Source organism: Danio rerio, chromosome 22 (genome assembly GCF_049306965.1).
Source record: "Danio rerio strain Tuebingen ecotype United States chromosome 22, GRCz12tu, whole genome shotgun sequence".
Classification (NCBI taxonomy): domain Eukaryota; kingdom Metazoa; phylum Chordata; class Actinopteri; order Cypriniformes; family Danionidae; genus Danio; species Danio rerio.
Window position 1 is genome coordinate 24168045 of NC_133197.1, and position 23198 is coordinate 24191242.

At 36.0% G+C, this 23198-nt stretch overlaps 1 protein-coding gene, 1 long non-coding RNA gene and 1 other non-coding gene across 6 annotated transcripts in view; 1 reads left to right on the top strand and 2 right to left on the bottom strand.

The window, feature by feature from the left end:
• ccdc50a (coiled-coil domain containing 50a) overlaps window positions 1–15537 on the top strand; it is a 43834-nt gene extending 28297 nt beyond the window's left edge. The window contains exons 5-13 of one of the 4 annotated variants that reach the window (XR_012397479.1): window positions 3275–3374; window positions 5997–6812; window positions 8247–8371; window positions 8448–8492; window positions 8572–8676; window positions 9061–9155; window positions 11265–11371; window positions 11453–13913; window positions 14513–15537. Coding sequence is in view for 2 of the 4 variants with exons in the window: in NM_001365997.1 (NP_001352926.1) it covers window positions 3275–3374; window positions 5997–6812; window positions 8247–8371; window positions 8448–8492; window positions 8572–8676; window positions 9061–9155; window positions 11265–11371; window positions 11453–11472 (1413 nt within the window). In the remaining 2 variants the exon portion in view is untranslated. Of the gene's footprint in view, window positions 1–3274; window positions 3375–5996; window positions 6813–8246; window positions 8372–8447; window positions 8493–8571; window positions 8677–9060; window positions 9156–11264; window positions 11372–11452; window positions 13914–14512 lie in introns of those variants that run through there. The other 3 variants (XR_012397480.1, NM_001365997.1, NM_001365998.1) reach the window with 3 other exon arrangements.
• Window positions 15538–19186: 3649 nt separating this feature from the next.
• LOC137488936 (uncharacterized) lies at window positions 19187–21421 on the bottom strand. Its single transcript, XR_011008235.2, has 2 exons — window positions 21243–21421; window positions 19187–19714 (listed from the first exon to the last, which is right to left on the bottom strand). It is a non-coding gene; the product is annotated as an uncharacterized lncRNA (long non-coding RNA).
• mir725 (microRNA 725) lies at window positions 19600–19679 on the bottom strand. The gene has a single exon (NR_030506.1). It is a non-coding gene; the product is annotated as a microRNA 725 (primary transcript).
• Window positions 21422–23198: the final 1777 nt, after the last annotated feature.

The following is a 23198-nucleotide window of genomic DNA, read 5'->3' on the forward strand; positions in this document are numbered from 1 at the left end:
ACGGCTGAAATGAGTTTGCTTCTAAGGGTGGCAGGGCGCACCCTTATAGATAGGGTGAGGAGCTCTGACACCCGGGAGGAGCTTGGAGTAGAGCCGCTGCTCCTCCACATCGAGAGAAGTCAGCTGAGGAGGCTTGGGCATTTGTTTTGGATGCCTCCTGGACACATACCTAGGGAAGACCCAGGACACACTGGAGGGACTATGTCTCTCGGCTGGCCTGGGAACGCCTCGGGATCCCCCTGGTGGAGCTGGAGGAAGTGTCTGGGGAGAGGGAAGTCTAGGGTTCTCTCCTAAGACTGCTGCCCCTGCGACCCAGCCCTGGAAAATCGATAGAAAATAAATAAATGGATGAATGGCTAAGCAATTAATATCATTGACCTGCTAACTTAATTAGTTTACAAAACAGATTTCTTGAAAAAAGCATCTTTGAATATCTTTTTTTTCCTTTGGATTTAAAGTAAGGGATAGGATGCAAAAAGCTTCATAAAATGTCGGTTTATGAAGGGTTTATTTCTCATATGTTTGCTGTATTGTGACCAGAAGCTTTTGATGTGAATGGTCCTTTTCTGCTGGCAATACTGTTGCCCTAAAAGAATGAATAAATAAAAATAAATGGAAAAAACATATAAAAAAATAATAAAATAAAATAAAAACACTTACAAATGCCTTAGGAATGGTATAACTGAAAATTCTTGTGGTTTTAAAACCTTGATTTTTCCAAATCGTGGTAAACCTTGATAACAGTTATCGTCCCATGCCTAGTGTCACCATGGCAAAGATAAAAGAAGTCAGTTATGTCACAGAAATGTGTTAAAAAAAATTATCTCTGTTAAACAGAAATTGGGGTAAAAATATAAAAGAATTTAAATTTAGCAGGAGGACTAATAATTCAGACTTTAACTGTATACACTTTTATAAACGCCAGCAGTCAAAAGTTTGGAATCAGTAAAACTTATATCATATTTTATTATAAGCTTATTCTGCTCGCAAAGGCTGCGTTTATTTCATAGAAAATAAAAGAAACTAAATAATTAAATGTTATTGCAAAGTAAAATACATTTTATTGAATATAGTGTTCATTTTCATTAATCCTTGTGGTTGGAAGATTAATTTTAATCCTTCAAAATATTCTATAATTAGAAGTTGCTGAAAATGAGACAATACCATTCAAAAGAACCATTAAAATTGTATTATAATAATAAAATGTTTAAGAGTGAAAGTAAATGCATTTATAACATTAAATAATATTGCAAATAAAAGCTATTATTTGGCTTTCCTTTTTTTCAGAGAAAAGTAAAGTGTTCCACAGTTTTCTCTATAATTTCAGTACAGATAATTGTAAGAACCATTATTTGTAGTTTGGGCACAATAATACATGTTCATTAAAGAACTGCAATACATCAAAGGTACCTAAATAGTTAACCGTACAATAACACTTTGTGGCACCCTTTCCTACGAGTATCTAGCACAGCAGTACAGTACCAATTGGGAAGAACTGGAAACTGGCAGCATTTTAATTACACAGCCAAAGCATGACACTATAATAATACTTTAGTGATGCACAGAAAGGAACCATGCTCCAACAAAGCTTGTGGTCTTTTTGTGACAAAAAGCAAAATACCAAGAACAGGATCTGCTGTCCTCCATTGTTGTTTATGGGACCGTTTGCAAGGACCATCTAAATGTGTGAAAAGCGTGAATGTTGATGCCTTTTCTCTCTGTTTGCGTATGTTTGTCGCACATACACTCTTGAAATAATGAACTTAAAGTTTGCAATAGACACATAGCTATCGTCTTTGAGTGAGAATGACCTTGATTACAACATTCTGGCGAACACCAAGCCTACAAAGTATGGGGTATGCTTGTTTTCAGTGAAAACACAAGCCTGGTCAGGGTGACCCGAACTGTATTTCACTGAATTGGACTGTACCGCTAAGTGGAAATGAAGCATTTATCTTCCCTCATTATCTCCCCTCATTCAGAGACACATGTTCTTTGTTCTTGAATGTGCCAACACAAAAGTATTGTTTTTGTTTCCTTATGATGCATTGACAGCTGATGTCTGGGTTTAGATCAGGCGTCTTTAACCCAAATTGGCAGGGGGCCATATCAGTGACTGACATTTCACAGAAGGGCCATTTTAACATTTTAGCACATTGATGCAACGTCATAGCAGCGCTATTCCCAACTTCAGACACGCCCTCTGTCAAGCGTTAATGCTGAAGCCCCATGTGAATGGGGCGTCACACACTGAGAGAAACCGAAAGTAATAAGTATATAGTACAGTACCTTGAATGTCCAGTAGGTGGGGGTCAAAACCACAAGTGTATATGCAACTGCACAACAATAATTGTGATTCAAAAATATATGTTTTGGCAGGCCGAATCTTGTTATATTTTGACATCAGTTGCGGGCCGGAGGAAGAACGAGGCAGGGTTCCAAATGGTTCACAGGCCAGCAGTTTGATACCCTTGGTCTATCTGGTTGATCTGCTGTAATGGATTAACATGCTGTGAAAATACGATTGTAAGGAAAAAAAAGTAACTAAAGCTGCCTTTTACAGGACAAGCGACAGGCCAGAAGTCATTCATTTCCAATGGAGAGTAGCGAGGAGCTGTGTGGAGTTCGATCATCTTAGTGTGTGGAAAATTAGGATCCGATTTGAGCTACAGATTCATTAAAATATTTGAACTCCTGCGACTAGACCATATGCGACAGGCCAACTAGATATGATGTATTTCAGTGTTGTCCGAGCAGGTGCATGCACGCGAGATGAGAAATAGGACTTTTCCGTTATTTTTTGAAACAGAAAAAAAGTATTCATAAATGAGTAATAAAAAATATTATTATTTTTAATCCCGTCTCCACATTTCCCCCAAAATTTTTTGCGGTCTATGATGAGTTTTTAGTACTCATTCATTCAACCATGGTGAACGCATAGAGAATAAAGGCTTTTGCTTTTGCATTTCCCATGGTGCACGACAAAACAGAAAATTCTGTGCAACTACCACATAGGGGCGTATTCCGACAGCCGTGTCCGAATTGTCATGTTCAGTGGAAAGTGGCTTAACTAAGAGCTTTGATGATTATTTGAGATTAGTGGAAACCCAGTTTGCAGATCAGAATTTTAAAAATCTTTTTTAAAATTATTTATTTTTTATTTATTTTTTTAAAGATGCTGTTCCAGTTTTTGTTGGTTTTATTGTCTTGTGCGTGTAAGCTGTAACTGACATTTTCATGACATTTACATTTATTTTTCTATGCATTCAAATAGGCCATTGCACGAAAGCTGCATGAGCGAGAGATGAAGGAGGAGAGGAAACGACAGAAGCAGATGGAAACAAACATTGAGGAGGAATTCTATGAAGACAAAGGTGTGTAGACCACAAGGGTATAATAGTTTTGGACTTGTCATTAGTTTTAGTTTTGATTTAGTTTTGACTTTGTTTACAAAGGAAGGACTAGTTACTAGTTTTACTAGACTTTCTCATACATAGCAGTTGGCTAGAATTCTGTATTACAGGCTTTACATTATAGAGAGAAGTAATAGACAAACAAACTGCAGTTCGGTCAATTTTCCTAATGGATAAACAGCTCTCGTTAATAGTTAACATGCTTTCACTTTCGTATTTAGCATGAAACACACGTTTGCCGGTAGGAATGATGTTCCGCCCTACTCATAATTCTTTATTCATATTGCCATATATACATATTACATAACCATCATACACTGTGATATAGCCTTGTTCAGATTGTATTGCTTTCTGACTACAATCGATCCGCTTCAGAGTTCGTTTCAATCAAGCCGAGACCTCCTCATTCAGGCGATCTCAGACTGGTTGTTTTGGTGTGGATCCAAGCGGTTTTGCGGGTTTCACATATGCCAAACCAACCAAGTCTAGCTGTAAAAGCACCCTCACTTCCAAAAGGCTTACGTATTAAATACATTTGCAAAGACAAAAACAATTTAGTTAGTTTTGTTTGTACACAATACCGTTTTAGTTAATTCTAGTTTAAAAAAAAAACTGTTTTTTTGTTTTTATTTCGCTTACAAGAAATGTTTTTTCAATTCTAGTTTTCATTTTTTTCATTAGTTTTCGTTAATATAATAACCTTTGAAAGGATTGCAGTTGGGTAAAGGTGGAAGTTTGTAGAGGAGCACATTGGGATTTTTGATTGGTAAACAGTTTTGATAGCTGGAAAAGAGGTGGTTGTAGGATTTCCTGCGAATGTTTTGAAATGCCATGCAAACGTGTGTTTGAAGTGATACAAAAACAGACAACATGACCTTGTTAGTTGTATGCAAAGACACAATACAGCCAATACACACACAAAACATTCTTTTAATGAACTAGTAAAGAACGCTCAAGTTATCACACTGATCCAAGTTTTTATTTTGTAAACTAATAACTATAAATAGAAAACAAAGAAATTTAAAAAACAATAAAATGAAAAACAAAACATATTGTTTAGTATTTATGTAGTCAGGACCAGATATAGGAGTCAAATGAAGATAGGACGTTGACAAAGTTTTACATTTACACTTACATTAGTGCTTTTACTGTTTCAGTTTTTTTTAGAAGTGTTTGCGCTCTAGGAACTGATTACAGTCATTAATGCTTATTTCAAGTCAAAAGCACTGCAGATACTTTGATCTGTTTGTTGTAAAGTTAAACAATGTTTCGAATAACTTGACCACATGTTCATCTGCTGTTTGTTTAAACAACATTGGGGATCTCTAAGAAGGCATTTTTGCCTCGTATCTAATATAGCACCAGCAGACCATCTTGCGTTCGTAATGGATTACCATTTAGCAACAAGTGCTACAAAACTGGACATGCCAGTTATTCATGTCAACACTGCATCTGTTAACCCTATCCGCCCTTGCGTGCCAGTATTTGCATTCTAACTGTTTGTTTTCACGTGTTATGTAATCATTCTCTCATGCAATCATTTTAATGTGTTTAGGGCCTCTTTCTGGTTGGCTGGTATTGTTCCCATAGGGTCTGCTCGCCTCAATAAATACTCAGATCTACCGTTCATATGTGCTTAATGAAGAGTTCATTTCAATGAAACCCAAACCCTAAAGAATGTAGCTTCGGCTCGTAATGCGTTTCTTCACAGTGTTTATATTTTGTTCGCAATGACCCTGCCATGGTAAGCACAGATTAGCAACCACCTACAGGGCACAACATAAAAAATTCACCATCTCTGAGAACGCTTAGGGGAGTATCTTTAGCTCGCTCTCTTTTGAACCATGACAGAATAGCTAAGCTCCGTTCTCACGCCAGGATGCAAACAATTTGGCCTGTGCTGCATTTCTGCAAGGAGGAAGAAATCAGACATGTTTATCTGAACCCACCAATTTAGAATCTGATGAAATTGCTGGAGGAGTGTTAACAAGCTATTTGTGTCTCTAAGTCTTGGTTTGTTGGCATAAATTAGAACGGAAAAGTGTGTGGGCCTTTTATAGACACCTACAGTGTGCACTGAGATTAGGTTGTAGAAAAGGGATTAAGGTTTAAAGATTTTGAAATCTGGAGAATTTGAATGAGAAACAAGTGGGTTTACAGCCAGTAAGTCAAATCTAAAATTAACATTGACATAAAGTTGACATTGTTATACTACTGTAAGTATATTTCACAATAAAATATCTTTAAATATATTGAATAATTTTTAAATATGAATCATTTTGTTATGTGTATAAGTTTTTAATATTAAAAACAGTCTAAAATATGGCAAAATCCAGTTTAATGGCTTTCAAAGTACAGTTAAATTTTGATCACTTTTGTATTTGTGGCACAATTCTGGATTCTGGCTGTACCACCTTTACTTGAGTGGGTTGGTGGTACTAGTCAGAAAAAGCTTTATTTACAATTTTGCTTCCTACATTATCCATAGTGTACTAACCCATGTGTACTAACCCAGTTAAGTTTTATTTTCTTCCTTGTTCTGAACTCCACCTCTTCCCATCCCTCACACTCACTTTCACACAGCCTCCCGATTTCCATCAGACCTGCGGGAGCCGAACCCTCATTCCACTTCTTCAGATTACAGAAAAGAGAAGCACCGTGACTACAACCAAATGATTTCCCCTTACAGCTCCCCCAACCCGGACAGAAAAAGATATCCTAATAGCCATAGTCGTTATCCAGAATATGAGCCTGTTGAGTTCAGCCGATCAAAGCGTCCAGAGATTACAAACAAGGGAAGGGAGTACTACTCACCCGATCGACAACCAAAAATCTCTGAAGATCATTTGAAAGAAAGAAACCAACCTCTCGATCTGGATAACACAGAACCCCGTAGAAAGAAGAAACAGGATCAAGGGGACAACTTTGAGCCTGTTGTGCGGTTGAAGGAGAAACCACATAGGGACTACTCTGCTGACCGAGACAGGGTTTGGGACAAGGAGAGGAACAAGGATCGAGAACGAGAAAGGGATGGACAGAGAACCAAGGACAGGCAAAGAGACCGAAACCGAACAAAAAGTCAAGATCGCTTGTTTAGCGGAGATGTCAGGGGTAGAAACATGGACAGGGCAATGGACCAAAATATTGATGGGCATAGAAGCAGAGATAGACAAAGAGAAAGAGGCAGAGATGGGAACAGAGAAAGGCACAGAAGTAGAGAGCGAGAACTGGACTACAGTCTGTCCCCTTCTAGAGGAAGGTCGGAAGACAACCTGGAGTGGGAGGATTTCAGCAACAGGCCTAGGCTTCCCATTGGTCCCAATGAGGTGTTTGAGGAACCCACTTTCAGAGGCCACTCAAATGATGGCCAATCCCCTGGCTATTCCTCCAGAGAGAGAGGTATGGACCTGTGTCCATGTGTTTGAGTGAGCCTGCGGTGCTACTGGTGGTGGGAGTACTGTCAAGGGATACTCTTGATTTCCTTTTTCCTATTTATTGGTGATTTTGGTTTGCAGGAATCTTGTGCACTAAAACTTTGCAACTTGCATTTTTGATCATCCTTTCTCAATCTTAAAACAAATCTCTGAATGCTGTTTGAATATATTACTGCAGAGGTCTTCAACACTGTCTCTGGAAACACACTTGCTGCATCTGAAATCACATAATTTTAGAGTGGACTCTACATTTGGTTTGGAACTTACTTTACGACTGTTAAAAGGTATGATCTGTATCAGGAGTGTCTAAACTTGTTCCTGGAGGGCCGTTGTCCTACAGAGTTCAGCTTTAACCCTTATTAAAAACACATGAACCAGCTTATCAAGGTCCTCAAACTTTATAAAAAGAAATCTATTCTAGGCAAATGTGTTCAAGCTTAACTCTTGCAGGATAATGGTCGTTCATAATGGTCACTTCTAATCTATGTAGTTTAATTGAAACTTGGATTTATTGCACTCTGACCCATGCCATGTTGTTTGTCACTTCACTGGCATTCATAAATCCTTTTCAGTTGCTTCATAGAATAGTAAAGTCTCTTTAGAATCTTACTAGAAGGATTGGGTCAAGGTCCTGGCAGGCCATTGTCCTAAACTGTAGCCTCAACACGTCCATCTGGAAGTTTCTGGTAAGCTAAATAAGACCTTTTATTAGCCAGTTCAGATGTTTAGGGTTAGTTCACCCAACAATTTTTTTTTTTTTTTTAAATTACGAGACCTTCATTCGTCTTTGGGACACAAATTAAGATAATTCAGTGGTTCAATCAGAATATCAAGTTACAAGAATCCTTGTGTTCTGTTTTGTGGATGTTTCTGGTATCTTTCTGAACTTTGAAAATGTCTGAAACCTTGCTGTCAATGGAGGATAAGAGAGGTTTCAGATTTCACCTTAAATATCTTAATTTGTGTTCTGAAGACAAACAAACACCTCTGGGGTTTGGAACGACATGAGGGTATATAATTAACTGCATAGTTTTTGATTTTTGAGTGAACTAACACTTTCATAAGGGTAAAAGCTATAATATGCATGACAGGAGCAGGATTGGTCACCCCTGGTATAGGTCATCCACATACTTCTCACCTACTTTTATAAAAACAATTCAGACTACTACTTTTGACCATTTACTAAATAGTATGCAAGTAGGCATATTTTGCAAAGCTAACTTTACTTAACCTGTGTTTCAGGTGATACTAAAGAATTTGGTTTGCAGGTTCCAGTTTGTTTGATTTGGAACTAAACTCTGCTGGAAAGTGGGTCCCCAGGGGCAGTGTTGAAGACCTCTGAGTTGCATGGCAGAAGCGTGCTTTCCTGTTGACTGATGTCTTGTTGTGCCCCCTGCAGGCCGCAAGGTACGAGGAGAGTATGGCATGAAGGAAGCAACACATGGACTGGCCCAGTTAGACCTACATGACCAAGAGTTCAGAGACCTGGAGGTGGCACGCAAACTACAAGATGAAGAGTTAAAGGTATCTCGATTTTCTGTGGTTATAATTATTAACCATCTGTAGTCCAAAAAATTTAACCACCTGTCTTTTTTTTCAGGCTGTCCAAGTTGACAAACGAGCAGCTCAAGTTGCACAAGATGAGGTACGGCAAGTTGAATTTTTGGGAGGAATTGATGTTGGGTTTCTTCCAGACCTGATTATTTTGTGTTTTATGATTTAAGGAAATAGCCCGACGGCTAATGGAGGAAGAGAAAAGAGAATATAAAAAATCGAAAGATAAGGAAAAACAAGTGATTGAGAGGAGACGACCCGAGCTAGAATACAAAGTAAGCAACATCCATTTCAACATATAAGATGCATAGTTCTGGTTCTGAATGCTGATTGGTCAAACATGTTTAACCTTTTTAAAAAGATCCATTAAATATATATTCACAGTTTTTACAGTTTTTATCAGAAATAAGACACTTTAGCAGCAGGGGTAGCCAAGTTCAGTTTTTAAGAGCCACAGTTTTGCTTTGACACTAATAAAAACACTGAACAAGATAATCAGGGATTGAGTCTTACTAGAACTCTACAGGCAATTCTTTATCATGGTTCTGCAGGACTGTGGCTCCACCCACTGGTCAGACTGACAATATAGTGACAATATAGTGTTTTGTTCACATGCATGGTCCCTGTTGAAACTAATGTCATTTGGTCCTACATATTAGCCAGTGCAAGAAGATGTAGTACGACCACGAACACGAGAAGAGGTGCGTAGCAGAGAGGAGGAGTACCAGAGAGCACGCAACCACAAACCTGCGAGGTACAACATCTCCATTTCATCAATAGGGATGGGTGATATCTTAACGTTTGCAAAATACCTCACTCCTACTATAACAATTGCTTGTTCTGCAATGATAACAATAAAACCTACAATGGGCCTGTGATTGGATGTACTAAAATAGAATGAGTGCAATACAATTTTGAGTGTTTGAGTCAGTTCAGTAACTGATTTACTGACAAACTATATTTTACTCCAAATTTACTCCGTATCATCAGTCGAGTGTTTAAAATGTAAAAATGAGTTCAAAAATAATAGCTAGGTGGGTTAGCATTACATTTTTGGTCTGGTTTTCAAAAAAGTACCTGGTACTAGGAATAGGGATTTCTTGTCTCTCAATGGACCTAGTAATGGAATCGACTTCCAAAGTCGTCTGTTTTTTTCAAACCCTCCTAAATGAAGCAGTCACACGCTACAGTTATAATGCTCTTTCTCTAGCACGATGAGAACATCAGAATTAAGATGCAAAATTCCTTTCCAAAAGTGGATTTTTATATATAAATATAGCCAAGGCTAAGTATTCAAAAACAGGCCTGACTCACTCCTTTTCTTCTGGCGTATGCTGTCCCGTTAACCCTTATTGAAATATAATAATAAACAAATTGCAAAAAACAAACAGCAATATTTAAAAGTACAATATAAAGAGATCACATTTACAAGAGAGAGCAATATGATATGCTTTAAGGCACAGTCACAATGCTTTATTTATTTTAGGTTAGTTAATGTACGAATTATTTAAACATTTCGTGTAGAGGGGGTTTGATATTTAATTGATCATTAAATCAAATAGAAAATCTAGCTATTTTGTTATTGATTGGTTGGACCATCAAAAAAACAGCCCACCTGGTACCTACATACTGTCATTTTCCTATATAATTGCTCATTTTTTTGCTAAATTAGATCTACATATATTGTTGTATTCCTGAGATTTCTCTACCTTTCTCTGGCTCATACCAGAGTTTACACCCCCTTTAAATGGAACCATTGGCAGAGTTTGTTTAAACCGCACACCAGACCGCCCATTTCAGACAAACTTGAGTCGGTTTACAAATGCAACTGCAACTCTGAATGTGCACTCAGATTCACTTTATTTTACAGTCTTCTTTCAAGCCACAAGCATGGCAGAATTTGTCAAGTCAATGAGTCTATGTAATGTGTCCAGCGCCAATAGAATCGCATCTAAATGAGTTAAATCTGAGGTAACATAAACCCAAAATCCAAATACCCACCATACAAATTAAATATTAGTTTATTCATTTTCTTCCACTTTTCCCTGGCCGGGTCACGGAGGCAGCAGTCTCAGGAGGAGAGAACCTGACTTTCCTCTCCCCAAACACTTCCTCCAGCTTCTCAGGGGGGATCCAGAGGCTTTCCCAGGCTAGTCAAGAGACATACTCCCTCCAGCATGTCCTGGGTCTTCCTCAAGGTCTCCTCCTGATTGGGCCATGCCTGGAACACCTCCCTAGGTAGGTGTCCAGGAGGCATTCGAAACAGATGCCCGAGCCACCTCAGCTGGCTTCTCTTGATGTGGAGGAGCTCTACTCCGAACTCGTGCCGGGTGACAGCTCCTCACCCTATCTATAAGGGTGCTGCCACCCTGCGAAGGAAACTCATTTCGGCCGCTTGTATTCAAGATCTTGTCCTTTAATTCATGACCCAAAGCTCTTGACCATAGGCCGGGGCATTGTGAAATGGGTGGTGGGCGAAGGTTAGGACCAACACAACCCAGTCCTCAGGCACAGAACCAAAACAAATAACTTTAATGTTATTATTTCACACAGTTGACACACAAATTAGCATGTTTGTAATATTTATCTTATCTTAACTTTGGTAACAAGGTTCCAAAATGCGTTAATACACAAAAGCAATCCTCTAGCATTGCATTCTGTCATGTGTACCAGATTTGTGCACCCTTGATTATGACTTACATTTACAATTTACAATTATCCACCTTGATATTGTTATCGTAATAAATACCAGAAAATATCGTGATGTAGTTTCAGGTCTATATCATCCATCCCTATTCATCAGCACTTTTATACTCCCAAAAGTCTTGCTGGAGTCTCGTATTGTTTTGTTTCTTCACTTCAGGCCTCCACCTCCTACACAGCATTATGAGAACATAAACCCAAGCTACGCCTACGTCGAGAGCCCATACTCGCCTCGACCTCCATCAAGGCCAGAAGCTGCGTACAAAGGTTCACACTTGCACAACACAACTGTGATATCACACTTCAAATTCGGGTGACTTTCTAACATCTAACTTTGTCTCTTTTTAGGTGCCTACTACAGACAGTGACCATAAGCCTCCACTGCTGTCCAATTTTATGTCCATTCGGCCCTTTACTTTGCGAGGAAGTGATTCAGAAACTACTTTGAGTTCATGAGGCTTTCAGCAGAAGCTACTGACACTTTATTTGATTATTTTTTCTTGAATTATTCGGCTTATCGCATCAGGTAAGCCGGTGTTGTCTTTTCATGTTGTGAAGGAGTCTTTTATCCTGGAGCTATGAACTACTGGCCAACAGGGACGGTTTCCTGTTTGCTTCTCATGTTCTCGTCTTATTGTGGACGACTGGACTGGGAAGTGATTTACTGCACAGCTCTCTTTTTTTTTTTGGCATCTCCAATCAAGCCTCATCTTGATGTTGATGATCAAGAGTTTTCAACATTTAGTTTTTATTTAACATTATTTGAGTTAATATAAATCATTTTTGTGCTGTATATTTATTGATTTATTTTTGAGAGGATCTATTTTATTTTATAATTCGTATTTTAAAGTTCTACCTTCTATCATCGATCTGGAGAGACTGTTAATCCCGGAAGTAGTCAAAATTCTGGACATCTGCTTTAGAAGTTTAACCAAAATTGAAAATTTGCTGTTCATTTACTCGCGCATGTGCACACAGGTCTTGTCTTACGTGACTATTTTTTTCCTCTTCAATTGTTCGTAACTTATTAAATGCAAACCATATTTACAGGCAAAACAAATATAACACCTGACGATACATTATTGAGGTTTTATTGAGGTTTCATGCTACACCTCTTTCATAGAGGGATCAACCACACACCAGACTACCCATTTCTGATGGACTTGGGTAGGCTTCCGAACTCTGAATGTGCGCTCAGAGATTCACGTCATTTTACGTACGTACTTAAACCCAGAAGCATGGCAGAATTTGTAGCCTCAGTGAGACTATCTAATGTTTCCTACGCCATTTGAAGCACATTTAAATGTGTTAAATCTGAGGTAACATAACCCAAAAATCAAAATACCCACCACTACATACTAAACAAATATTAGACACGTATACAAAACGCATAAAGAGTGATAATTTTACTTAATTAAATCTATTTATTCTCAGGAGGCACAGAAAGTAAGTTTTCACTTGCATTTTGTGAATCCCCAAAGTTTGAGAGTGAGTAAATTAACAGCAAGTTTTTATTTTTGGGTGAATTGTCATCTTTAACGCAAAGCTCCAGCCCTTTGCTCTGTTTTCCAACTAATCAAATATCAATCATTATCATCATTAGTGAGAGACTGATCTCGCTTCTAGAGTTTGAGATGCTGAGCCTTCGGGTGCCTTTGTTTTTGCGATTATTACTGCAGTGTCCACAATGATTCTTCGTAGGTTTTTTTTCTTCGACACCTGCTAATATGATGCTCCATCGTTCAAATGCATGCTGGCTGAATGTGAACAGTATGGGCTCTATATAAATCGTATCATCCAGAAAACTTAAAAACAAAACAAACAAACAAAAAAAATGGCCACAAACTCATCTCTACTCTTCAGTTTTTATTTTTATATATATTTTATTTTTATTTATAAGTCAATAGCAATTCCAAATACAAGTTCTAAGGCATGTAGTAGCATTGCTGTCAGCACAGATGTAAACCGTTTTATTGCTTGCATCGTCATATGCAATTCATGCTAATATGTGTTCGGAGTTACAGTGCTTTGAATTTGGTGGCAGACTTACATTAAGCAGGGACATAAAAAGTTACCAGCAAACCCATCAAAGCAGCGAACAAGTGACTACGGCAGCGTTTATCTGGCACTTTCCATAAATAGTGTACAAGTTAGGGTTACATTTTGTTTGTTGTTTTGTTCAGTGAAGCTTGTACAATTAAGAAAACACTTTTGCTTTCCTTTTGTTTTGTTTTTGTTTTATTGCTTTTGATTTGCATTGTTTGTCTTTGTGTTTTTTTTATCTTTTAGTTTGTTTTTGCTTTTATTTTTGTTTTAATTGTGCTTTTTTTTATTCATCGCCGTTTCTGTTTTTTGATTGATTTGCGTTTTTTTTTTTTTTTTTGGACTTTCACTTTCATATTGTTCTGCATTTGATTTTTTTGTCCTGTCTTGCTATTTTTGTTTTGTAGAAATCCTTATTATTATTTTTTCTTTAAGTTTTTATTTTATTTCTTTATTTGTTTTTTTATTGCTCTTTTGGTTTTGGCTTGCATTGTTTGTCGTCATCTACTTTGGATCTTTTAGTTTGTTTTTGTTTTCACTTTTGTTTTCATTGTGCATTTTATTTTGATGCCTTGTTATTTTCGTCGCTGTTTTTTGTTTAATTTCGTGTGTCTTTTTTTATGCTGTTTGTACTTTCATTTTCTTATTGCTTCTTATTTGCTTTATTTTTTCGTTCTGTCTTCATAAAACAATGCTATTTTTGTTTTGTAAAAGTCTATTCTTATTTATTTATTTGTTTATTTTCTATATTGCTGTTTTGCATTTGGTCTGCATTGTGTCTTCGTCTATTCTGGATATTTTACTTTGTTTTTCTTCCCTTTTGTTTTAATTGTGCTTTTTATTTTGATGCTTTGTTATTTTCTTCTCTGTTTTTGTTTTTTGATTTTGTGTTTTTTTATGCTTTTTGGAATTTAGCTTTCATATTGATTTGTATTTGCTTTATTTTTTTGTTCTGTTTTCACAAAACAATGCTATTTTTGTTTTATAGAAATCTATTTTAATTTTATTTCTTTATAATAATTATTTATTTTCGTGTAAATTAAGGCCTTCGGCTGCTGCCAAGCTCTTTGAGACCAAATCTTGATTAAGTTTTTGTGAAAGTACATTTAACAGTATTATGACAGCGTTGTGATTATCAAATATTTAAATGATCCTCCTTTTTCTTTTCTAATCTAAATATAATCCAGAATATCAAATAGTCCTATGAGAACAATAGTCTCAAACTTGATTCCTGGAGGACTGCAGCTCTGCAGTTTTACTCCAACCCTAATCAAGCACAGCTGATCCAACTAATTAAGGTGTTCAAGACTACTAGAGACTATTATGCAGGTGTGAGTTGGAGGTGGTTAGAGCTAAACCGTGCAGAGCTGCGGCCCTCCAGGAATTTAAGTTTGAGACCACTGCTTCAGAACAATTTGCGCATTTATCGCCAATAAAAACACTACATTTGTTACTCTATTAATGGAAAGTGCCAGAAGCACATCACTCTATCAGGGCATTTTTTATTCTTATCGTTACCTTACAGCTTAATTACTGCTAACATTCCATCCTTCCCATCAAAATGAGTTAAAGGGAATACAATCCACTCTGCTTTTGGATGGGAATATGATTGTGCGAGCTTCATGTAGCATCCAGTACAGTTACAACTAAAGGCAGCAGCTACTTTTGTACATCGCATTAGTGCCTCTATTAAGACCAGTGTTGGATCGCTAGTGCTAATCGCTCTCAATAACGATATGCTAAGTTTGTGTTTGTGCATTTCTCTGAAAGGCATGGCCTGAAATAAACTTTTAGGGGAAATCTGTTGCCATGATGCTGCTGTGCTTAACTGGTTATTTTTAGATAATTTATTTTTTCTTGTGCATCTGTATTACTGAATCAGTTTTCGATCACTTTGTGTTTGTGTGTGTGTGTTTTAGTGATGAATGTGCATATATATATATATATCTCTCTCTCAGTGCTGTATCAATCAGTGCGCTGTAGAAAAGACGATTATATGTTACGATTCTGATACTAATTGGCTGGATGGTTTTTGTGCCAAATTTGTAAGATTCAGGGATTTTAAAAACATAGTATTGCTGTAAAACTGACCAGTGATCAGAGGGGGAACTGAATCTGGTTTACAAATGTTTTTGCTGGAGGTTGTAACAAACAAACTGAATTTTTAGCACCCGATGTGTTGTTGTAGATGTGTGTGTGTGTGTATGTGTGTGGCGGAGCGTCAGATTTTTTTTTTCTCTTATTGTACGGAGATGATGTTCATGCCAGTTTGTTTTACAATCAGCTGCTGCTGGAAGCGTTTTTGTGACCGGCGAAAGTGTTTGTATCTTGCACATTCTCATAGCTTCCACTGGCCAACTGTAAATACCAAATAAATGACTTTTAAAGGGTCTGTTTGTGGCGCTCAAGTGTATTTGTAAAACCTTGTCAAATAAATAACAACTCCCTGGGTAGAACCTGACAACTACTGTTTATTCATGAAGTGTTTAATTCATTTTTTAGGCAAAATTTTATATAATTCAATAATTAATGTCATGCGAAAGAAATCTGAATTATAAGCCCCCCTGAATTATCAGCCCCGTTAACCGAGAGATTTTTTCAACACATTTCTAAACATAATAGTTTTAATAACTCATTTCTAATAACTGATTTATGTTATATTTGCCATGATGACAGTAAATAATATTTGACTAGATCTTTACTAGACACTTCTAAACAGCTTAAAGTGACATTTAAAGGCTTAACTGGGTTAATTAGGTGAACTAGGCAGGTTAGGGTAATTAGGTAAGATATTGTATAAAGATGGTTTGTTCTGTAGACTATTGGGGAGAAATAAGCTTAAAAGGGGTTAATAATTTTACCCTTAAAATGTTTTTTAAAAAATTAAAAACTGCTTTTATTCTAGCTGAAATACAACAAATAAGACTTTCCCCAGAAGAAAATAATATGAGACATACTGTGAAAATTTCCTTTCCCTGTTAAACATTATTTAGAAAATTTTTATTTTATTTAGAAAAACAAAATTCAAAGGGGATTTAATAATTCTGTTTTTTAACTGTACATATATAGTTTTTTTTTTTGCATGCCTTTAATTATTGAATTATTTATTTGTTATTTTATTGTTACAAGTAATTTATTATATTATAATTTATTATAGAAGTGTGTGTTAATAGGCCTATATATAATTAATTATTTAAATTATTTTTTTATTAATTAAAAAATTATATATTTAAATTAAAATATTTAGCATGTCAACAAAACATTTTTGGCTGATTTATTTTTTTATTCTTTTCAACAACATTTATGACAATTAAAACATTAAATTATTATCTTCATGTATTTAAATAGTTTGAAAAATAAATAATTACTGAAAATTTGTTGTTTTTTAAATAAATTGTTTATTTATATGAGTTAAAACTATTACCTATTTTTTATAGAAGTTTTTAAAAAATGATTACCTGACAAGTCTTGTTGTCGATCCCAGTTATAAGAGCACCAAATAGTAACTTGACTTCTAGTTGATCATTTTGGAAAGGTAGATTTTTCTGATGCTGATCTGTTGAGCAGCATCCGAATCATCACAAATACTGCACCAATTTGTGACCTATTGGAACCCGCATTGACTCAAGATTCTCACAGAAATCAGTCAAGTTTGGTGAAGGAAAAGTCATGGTTTGTTTGGCTGTGCGAGAGATCTGCAAAGTGGATGGCAACATCAATAGCCTAAGGCAGTGGTCACCAAACTTGTTCCTGTAGGGCCGGTGTCCTTCAGATTTTAGCTCCAACCCTAATCAAACACACCTGAACAAGCTAATCAAGGTCTTGCTAGGTATATTTGAAACATCCCATAGATATATACATTAGATGTCGCCTGGCCTATTGTGGTCTATAGGACGGAATGCGTCAATAGCACCCCCATCTTGCTAAAGGGTAGCACTCCTTTGAAATGAATGCGGGACCAACAGTGAAGGACTGTGGCCATCCAAAGCCAGAGATATACACATATACACATATATCTATGATCAGGAGTTTTCCTGGATGTTATTATGTAATTTTTTTTTTTTCTAATTACGAAAATTATAATTTTACATCACTTTTCTACATTGATGGAGCAGTGACCGCACGGGCATTCCTGACAAAAAGCTTGTGTTTGTGTGTACAGAAATGTACTATTCACCCTCCCTGTTAAATTTAATGTAATCAGTGTCCTGAAACACACCTCCTCTCCTGCTTTCACTTCTCATACTGACGGAGGGAGTGACTCGCTTGTAAATGAATCCCCAGAACGACACTTTCACTAACGTTAGCTGACAATAATACAAGTTTCTGGCAGCGCAGCATCTCGTTGTCATATTTCTTTTGCATTGTTTGCTTATTTTATTCAACAAAACTAGCATAAGCCGAGTGTTTAGTGCGAGTTGGAGCTGCTTTGCCTTATGGTGAATGCAGTAATTGACTGTTATCATCAATAACGTTACCTGATTAGCGCAAAAGTTCAGAACATACAAAAACAGAAAAAAACTTAATATTACCTGTAAAATGTTCTGCCTTTGTGCTTTGTTTGCTCGTTTCTACACCCGTAGACAGCGCTAAAGTCCCGCATCTTCACGTAATAACACTGTCTTGACTAGTGCGGTTGAATGACATTTGTCCTGGGAGCACTGTACCAATGTGGCGGCGCTATTGACGCATGCTCAGGGTCCCTATGCGATATCTAGTGTATATATCTATGGAAACATCCAGGCAGGTGTGTTGAGGCAAGTTGGAGCTAAACCCTGCAGGGATACCGGCCCTCCAGGACCGAGATTGGTGACCCCTGGCCTAAGGTATCAAGACATTTGTGCTGCCCATTACATTACAAACCACAGAAGAGGGCAAATTCTTCAGCAGGATAGCGCTCCTTCTCATAATTCAGCCTCCATATCAAAGTTCCTAAAAGTACAGAAGGTCAAGGTGCTCCACGATTGGCCAGCCCAGTCAGCAGACATGAACATCATAGAGCATGTCTGGAGTAATAGGAAGGAGGAGGCTTTGAAGATGAATCCAAAATATCCTGATGAACTTTGGTAGTCTGCAAAAATGCTTTCTTTGCCATTCAAGATGACTTATTAATAATTTATTTGAGTCATTGCAGAGATGTATGAATGAAGTCGTCCAAGCTCATGGGAGTCATAAATTATTTTTCCACTGCACCATGACTTTATATGCTATACTGTGCATTCTTTCTGTTAAGTGACAAGACCTTTGTCTAAGCAAAGTCAGCCCCTACTGTGGTAATTAAATAATCAAAAATCAAGGCATGATCATATTTTATTTTGGTCAAATAAGGGTAATCTAGAGGCCTTTACCTTTCATATAAGCCACTTCTGATACTAAATGATCAACTAGAAATCAAGTTATTATTTATTGTTCCTAAACCTTGGATAGCGACAAGACATTTGTCAGGTAGTATTTGTAGGCTACTCTTTAAAAGCTAGGTTGTGATTAATATAATTGAGTTAGGATTAACTGTTGAATTAAAAGGGTAATTTACTTTTACTTTTAAGTGGAAAAAAAAAACTAACCCAATGTTGTGTTTGTCCACATTTGACAAACCAATGTTTGGTTATGACAATCCAACATTTATTTAGAGCGTGAGCCACCTTTAACTAAATCTATTTATTATAATATAGTCTCCAAATATTGTTTAAACATCCTGAATCATAAAGTTAATAATTATATTTATAAAGAAAGATATTAAATAAATAAACACTGAAACAAAATTACTTTTGCTGCTTGTTCAAACTTCCTATTTAAAATAAGTTGAAACAATTTTAGAGTTTTTGGGATGACAACTTAAATTGTTACAAAATGATTGAACTGACTTAATTGTTTTGTGTTAAGACGACATGTAGAAATTGTGTGGAACCCAGCATTGTTTACATTGTATGCATGTTCTTGAAAATATTGATAATAAATTAGGTTTAGGGTATACTTTAATTGTTTTATTTAATAATCAAGCACTTAAATCCATTAGAAAGCTTTCAGTCACACAGGTGCATTTGTCTTTGTCATTTTCTTTATTTGTCACTTTCAACAATCCCACACATCAACCCAACCCAAGACAACAGAAACTGAAAGCAAGTTGTAAAATGAATCACTTTAAATAGTCAAATGCAAAATTTGTGGTGTGGTTTTCATCTTCATAAAGGCTTCAATAACTAATGAATGAGGAAATGTCCTGTCTGTAAATGAAAACAACCGCCAGTCGAGGGCAGGTTCACCGACATGCCGAAGATGTGCATGCTAGATTGCATGTTGAAACAGCACAGATCTTCACAGGTGACAGAAACTCTTTCCTTCAGCTCTGCTGCCATCCAGAGGCATACGTGAGTATTTCATGCATATATAAATCCATTTTACAACTGTCCTCTTCTCAGGTTTGCGGATTTGAGTTTAGTAAAGCTGAATATCTGCAGCGCGCACTACTAGAAACAATGACTGAAATCCTGCTCTTCATCTCAGCCACCATTCCTAGCAATGTGCACTGCAGGTCTTACGTCCAGGTAAACATGTATTATGCAACATCTGGAATAAAAATGGCTGTATGAAATTTCATGCACATGTTCCACTTTAAAATAACTTCGTTTTTAATAATAATAATAATTATTATTTTTATTATTAGGTAGATATTATACTTTAACCACTTATCTAAATCTACTTAAATTTATTTCAACATTGCTTAATGTTTTTCAACAATTTCCCAGTGTGTCTTCAAAAATCCTGGCATTATTATTATTATTACATTGAATGTTTGCACTTAAAATGGGTGTCACGGTAAAATGCAACAAATTCGGTATAAAAAGCTAATCATTCACCCTTACAAAAATTAAACACACTTCTTTAATAAAATGATTAATTTAAGCAAGGGAAATTATTTTTTTTAATAAATTAATGACAAATATTACATATTACTAATATAGAGCATATTTATAGCCCATACAAAGTATTTAGAAACTTTCAAAAGGCTATTAAATCTATCAAATCACAATTGTCATTTCAACAGGCTAAATGTTAGTCATTTAAAATGAAAGTCAATAAGACTTAAAGGGATATTTTTTCCCAAAAATGAAAATTCTGTCATTTTCGCACCCTTGTTTCCACACTGTAAAACATTATATAATCAATTAGTCCCGACAGCATATGTTTTTAGTCATTGTAACTTATTAAACTTTTATAATTAATCATGTTAATCATGTTCTAACTTAATTTTATACGTTACAAGCTGTTTTAAGTCAGTTTAACGTAATATCAGTTCAATGGACTCATAAGGTTAATTTAATTCAGCTTAAACCAACCAGAAACATTTTTTTTTTTTACAGTTAAACCTTTGAGATTCATTCTTCTGCCAAATACAAAATAAGATATTTTGAAGAATGCTGAAAACCTATTATTGAATTCCATACCTACCTGTTTCTACTGTGGAAGTCAGTGGTTAGTGAATGTTTTTAGATTTATTAAAAATATATTTAACAGTGTTCAACAGAATAAAGAAACTTACAAAGATTTGAAGCCACTTGAGGGTGAGTAAATAGTGAGCAGCTATTTTGTTGTTGTTGTTGTTGGGTGAACTATCCCTATAATTCAAAGTCCTAAGTTGGTCTATCTATTAATTTTAATACCGGTTCGATTTTATTTTTGCAAGTTATTTATTTATTTATTTATTTTAAATTTCACTTTTCCCCCCAATCTAATTAGAAAGCACTGTCTAACTTAGAAAATAATACTATTTGACATGCATTTATTGGCTTTGACAACCCATTTTGTTTAGTGACAGCCACAAAAATTGAATATGAAGATCAACTTGCTTTTATATGAACGTTACACTAAACTTGACGCGCCATTTTAAAAACGCAACGCACAGATAACCGACGTCAGACAAGTTTAATAATGAAAAACATGAAATGATTAAAAAAAACACCTCACCTGTGAACTTTTAGACAGAGAATATTAAACCGTAAGGGTTTATGTCGTGTTTATTATCACACTCGAACACGTCACTCAAACGGGCTGTCAGTTACCTAAAGGGCTCCCCTCAGCAATGACAATTGCTTACCTGAGAAACGCTGCAACGGTCAAAACCCCCGTCTCGTATCGAAAATTGGAGATGCACACACCTAATACTTAACACTTACAGCCTCCAGACAGCTTTACACCGTACACCTCAACACCTTCTCTTCCGAGAGCGTAAACTGAAGCGTTTAGGTGTGTCGGCGCGCAGGTGTGAGTGCAGCTCTTCAGGCTTTGCTTTAATTCTCGTCGTTTACCCTTTTCGGGCCGATGAGCCTGCGGCACATCTTCAGGAAAAACCGGTACAGGTGGTCACATGAGGGTGTGGTGAGTCAGTGATAATTAAACTCAAACAGGTTGGATATGCGTGTAAAAACTTATTCTGGTGAATAAAAACGACTACCACCGGGCTACCTGAAAATAAGTTCGCTGTGCTGGTTAAGTTGTTTTGGTTTTTCCAAAGAAGGAAACGCGAGTGCTGAAACCCGAAGCTCGAGACGCGAACTCGAGTCAGGCTTACAGCTGAAGCGTGTGTTTTTGGGGCATTTTTAGAGACTTTAATATGCAAATACTGTATATCTATAAGGGAGTCGTTTAGGTTCACATATCAGAATTATTTAATTTTATTTGTTGTCCTCTTGTAGGCCTATAGTGAAGCATAGTTCATTCCAAGCTTAAAGCTAAAGTTGTTTATTTAATGTTAAAATGCCCTCTACCTTTTATCATAATATGCAGAGATTACTATACACTCAAAAAAATGAAGTGTTTTTCATTTATTTAAACAATAGCAAATGTACAATTTAAACATGACATCCAAATGATACAAATGTAAATAACATAAAATATAAATTACATAAAATAAATTAAAAGACAGCTTCAAGATAGAAACCTTTACATGATAACATGAATTAACCTACTCAAATGACAGCAAGTTTAATTAATTTTAGCTTCTTTGCAACTGTATCTTGACATGTCTTGCTATTAATATAGTGGAGTGAGTATATATATAAATAAAAACCTACAATAGAAACCTTTAAACAAGGTTTAGAGTTATTGAATCTACGTTTATGAATATGAAGTTTACCAAATAAAATCAAAAGATTTATTATAAATTCCACAGATAAATTGTTTAAGTCAAAATAAAATATAACATCTTTGGGGGTCAAATCACATCTAAAACCAGATTCTTTTTTTTTTTTTTTGGACACAACGATAGGTCTTCCCAAAACTTTTTTAAATGCTGACAGTCATAAAAAAAATGAACAACGACTCTGGATGATCTAAACAGAATGAGCAATTTCCATCAGTCTGCATGAATTATATAATGTATAATTGCTAACATAAATGATGTGAAGTATTTTTAAATGTAGTTGCCTATGTTTATTATGCAGAAATGAAAAGGAAGCAAACAAGCTTTTTCCCCACACAATATCAAAACAGACATTCAAAAAAAACTTTCAGGCTTTAAGGCTCTGTTTAAAAAAAAAATAATAACAATCTAATAACTTTGTACATTTTTTACTACAAAGTTCTACCCCATAGTACAGGATCAGTTCTATGAGAACTATATGAGGACATATGATTTATCATTAGCATTAGTAAACCAGAAGGAATGACTTTTGTTACAGAGTTATGCTCTTTAAATTTAAAAGGGAATGACCATCTTTCCATAAAATTTTTGTAAGAAAGTAAATCAGCCCAAGTGGTCCTCACTGCAGAGCTACTTGCTAATTGGTTCAAAATATTAGATAAGAAATAAATATTTTTATCTGTCCAATCTTGCACATAGAGAGATTGCTTTATATGGAGAGAACTTGTGCACATAGAACAGCTTTTGCACATTAAGTTGTTCAAACTACTTGTTTAAATCGATCTCTGTCAGGTGACGTCACCCATGTGAACGCTGGGTTGTATTATGGAACATAGCCGCCATTTGTGGGATACCCGCGTTAACATTAGCTGTTATGTGGTTTTAGGGCTTTCGCATTGTAAATACAGTGTT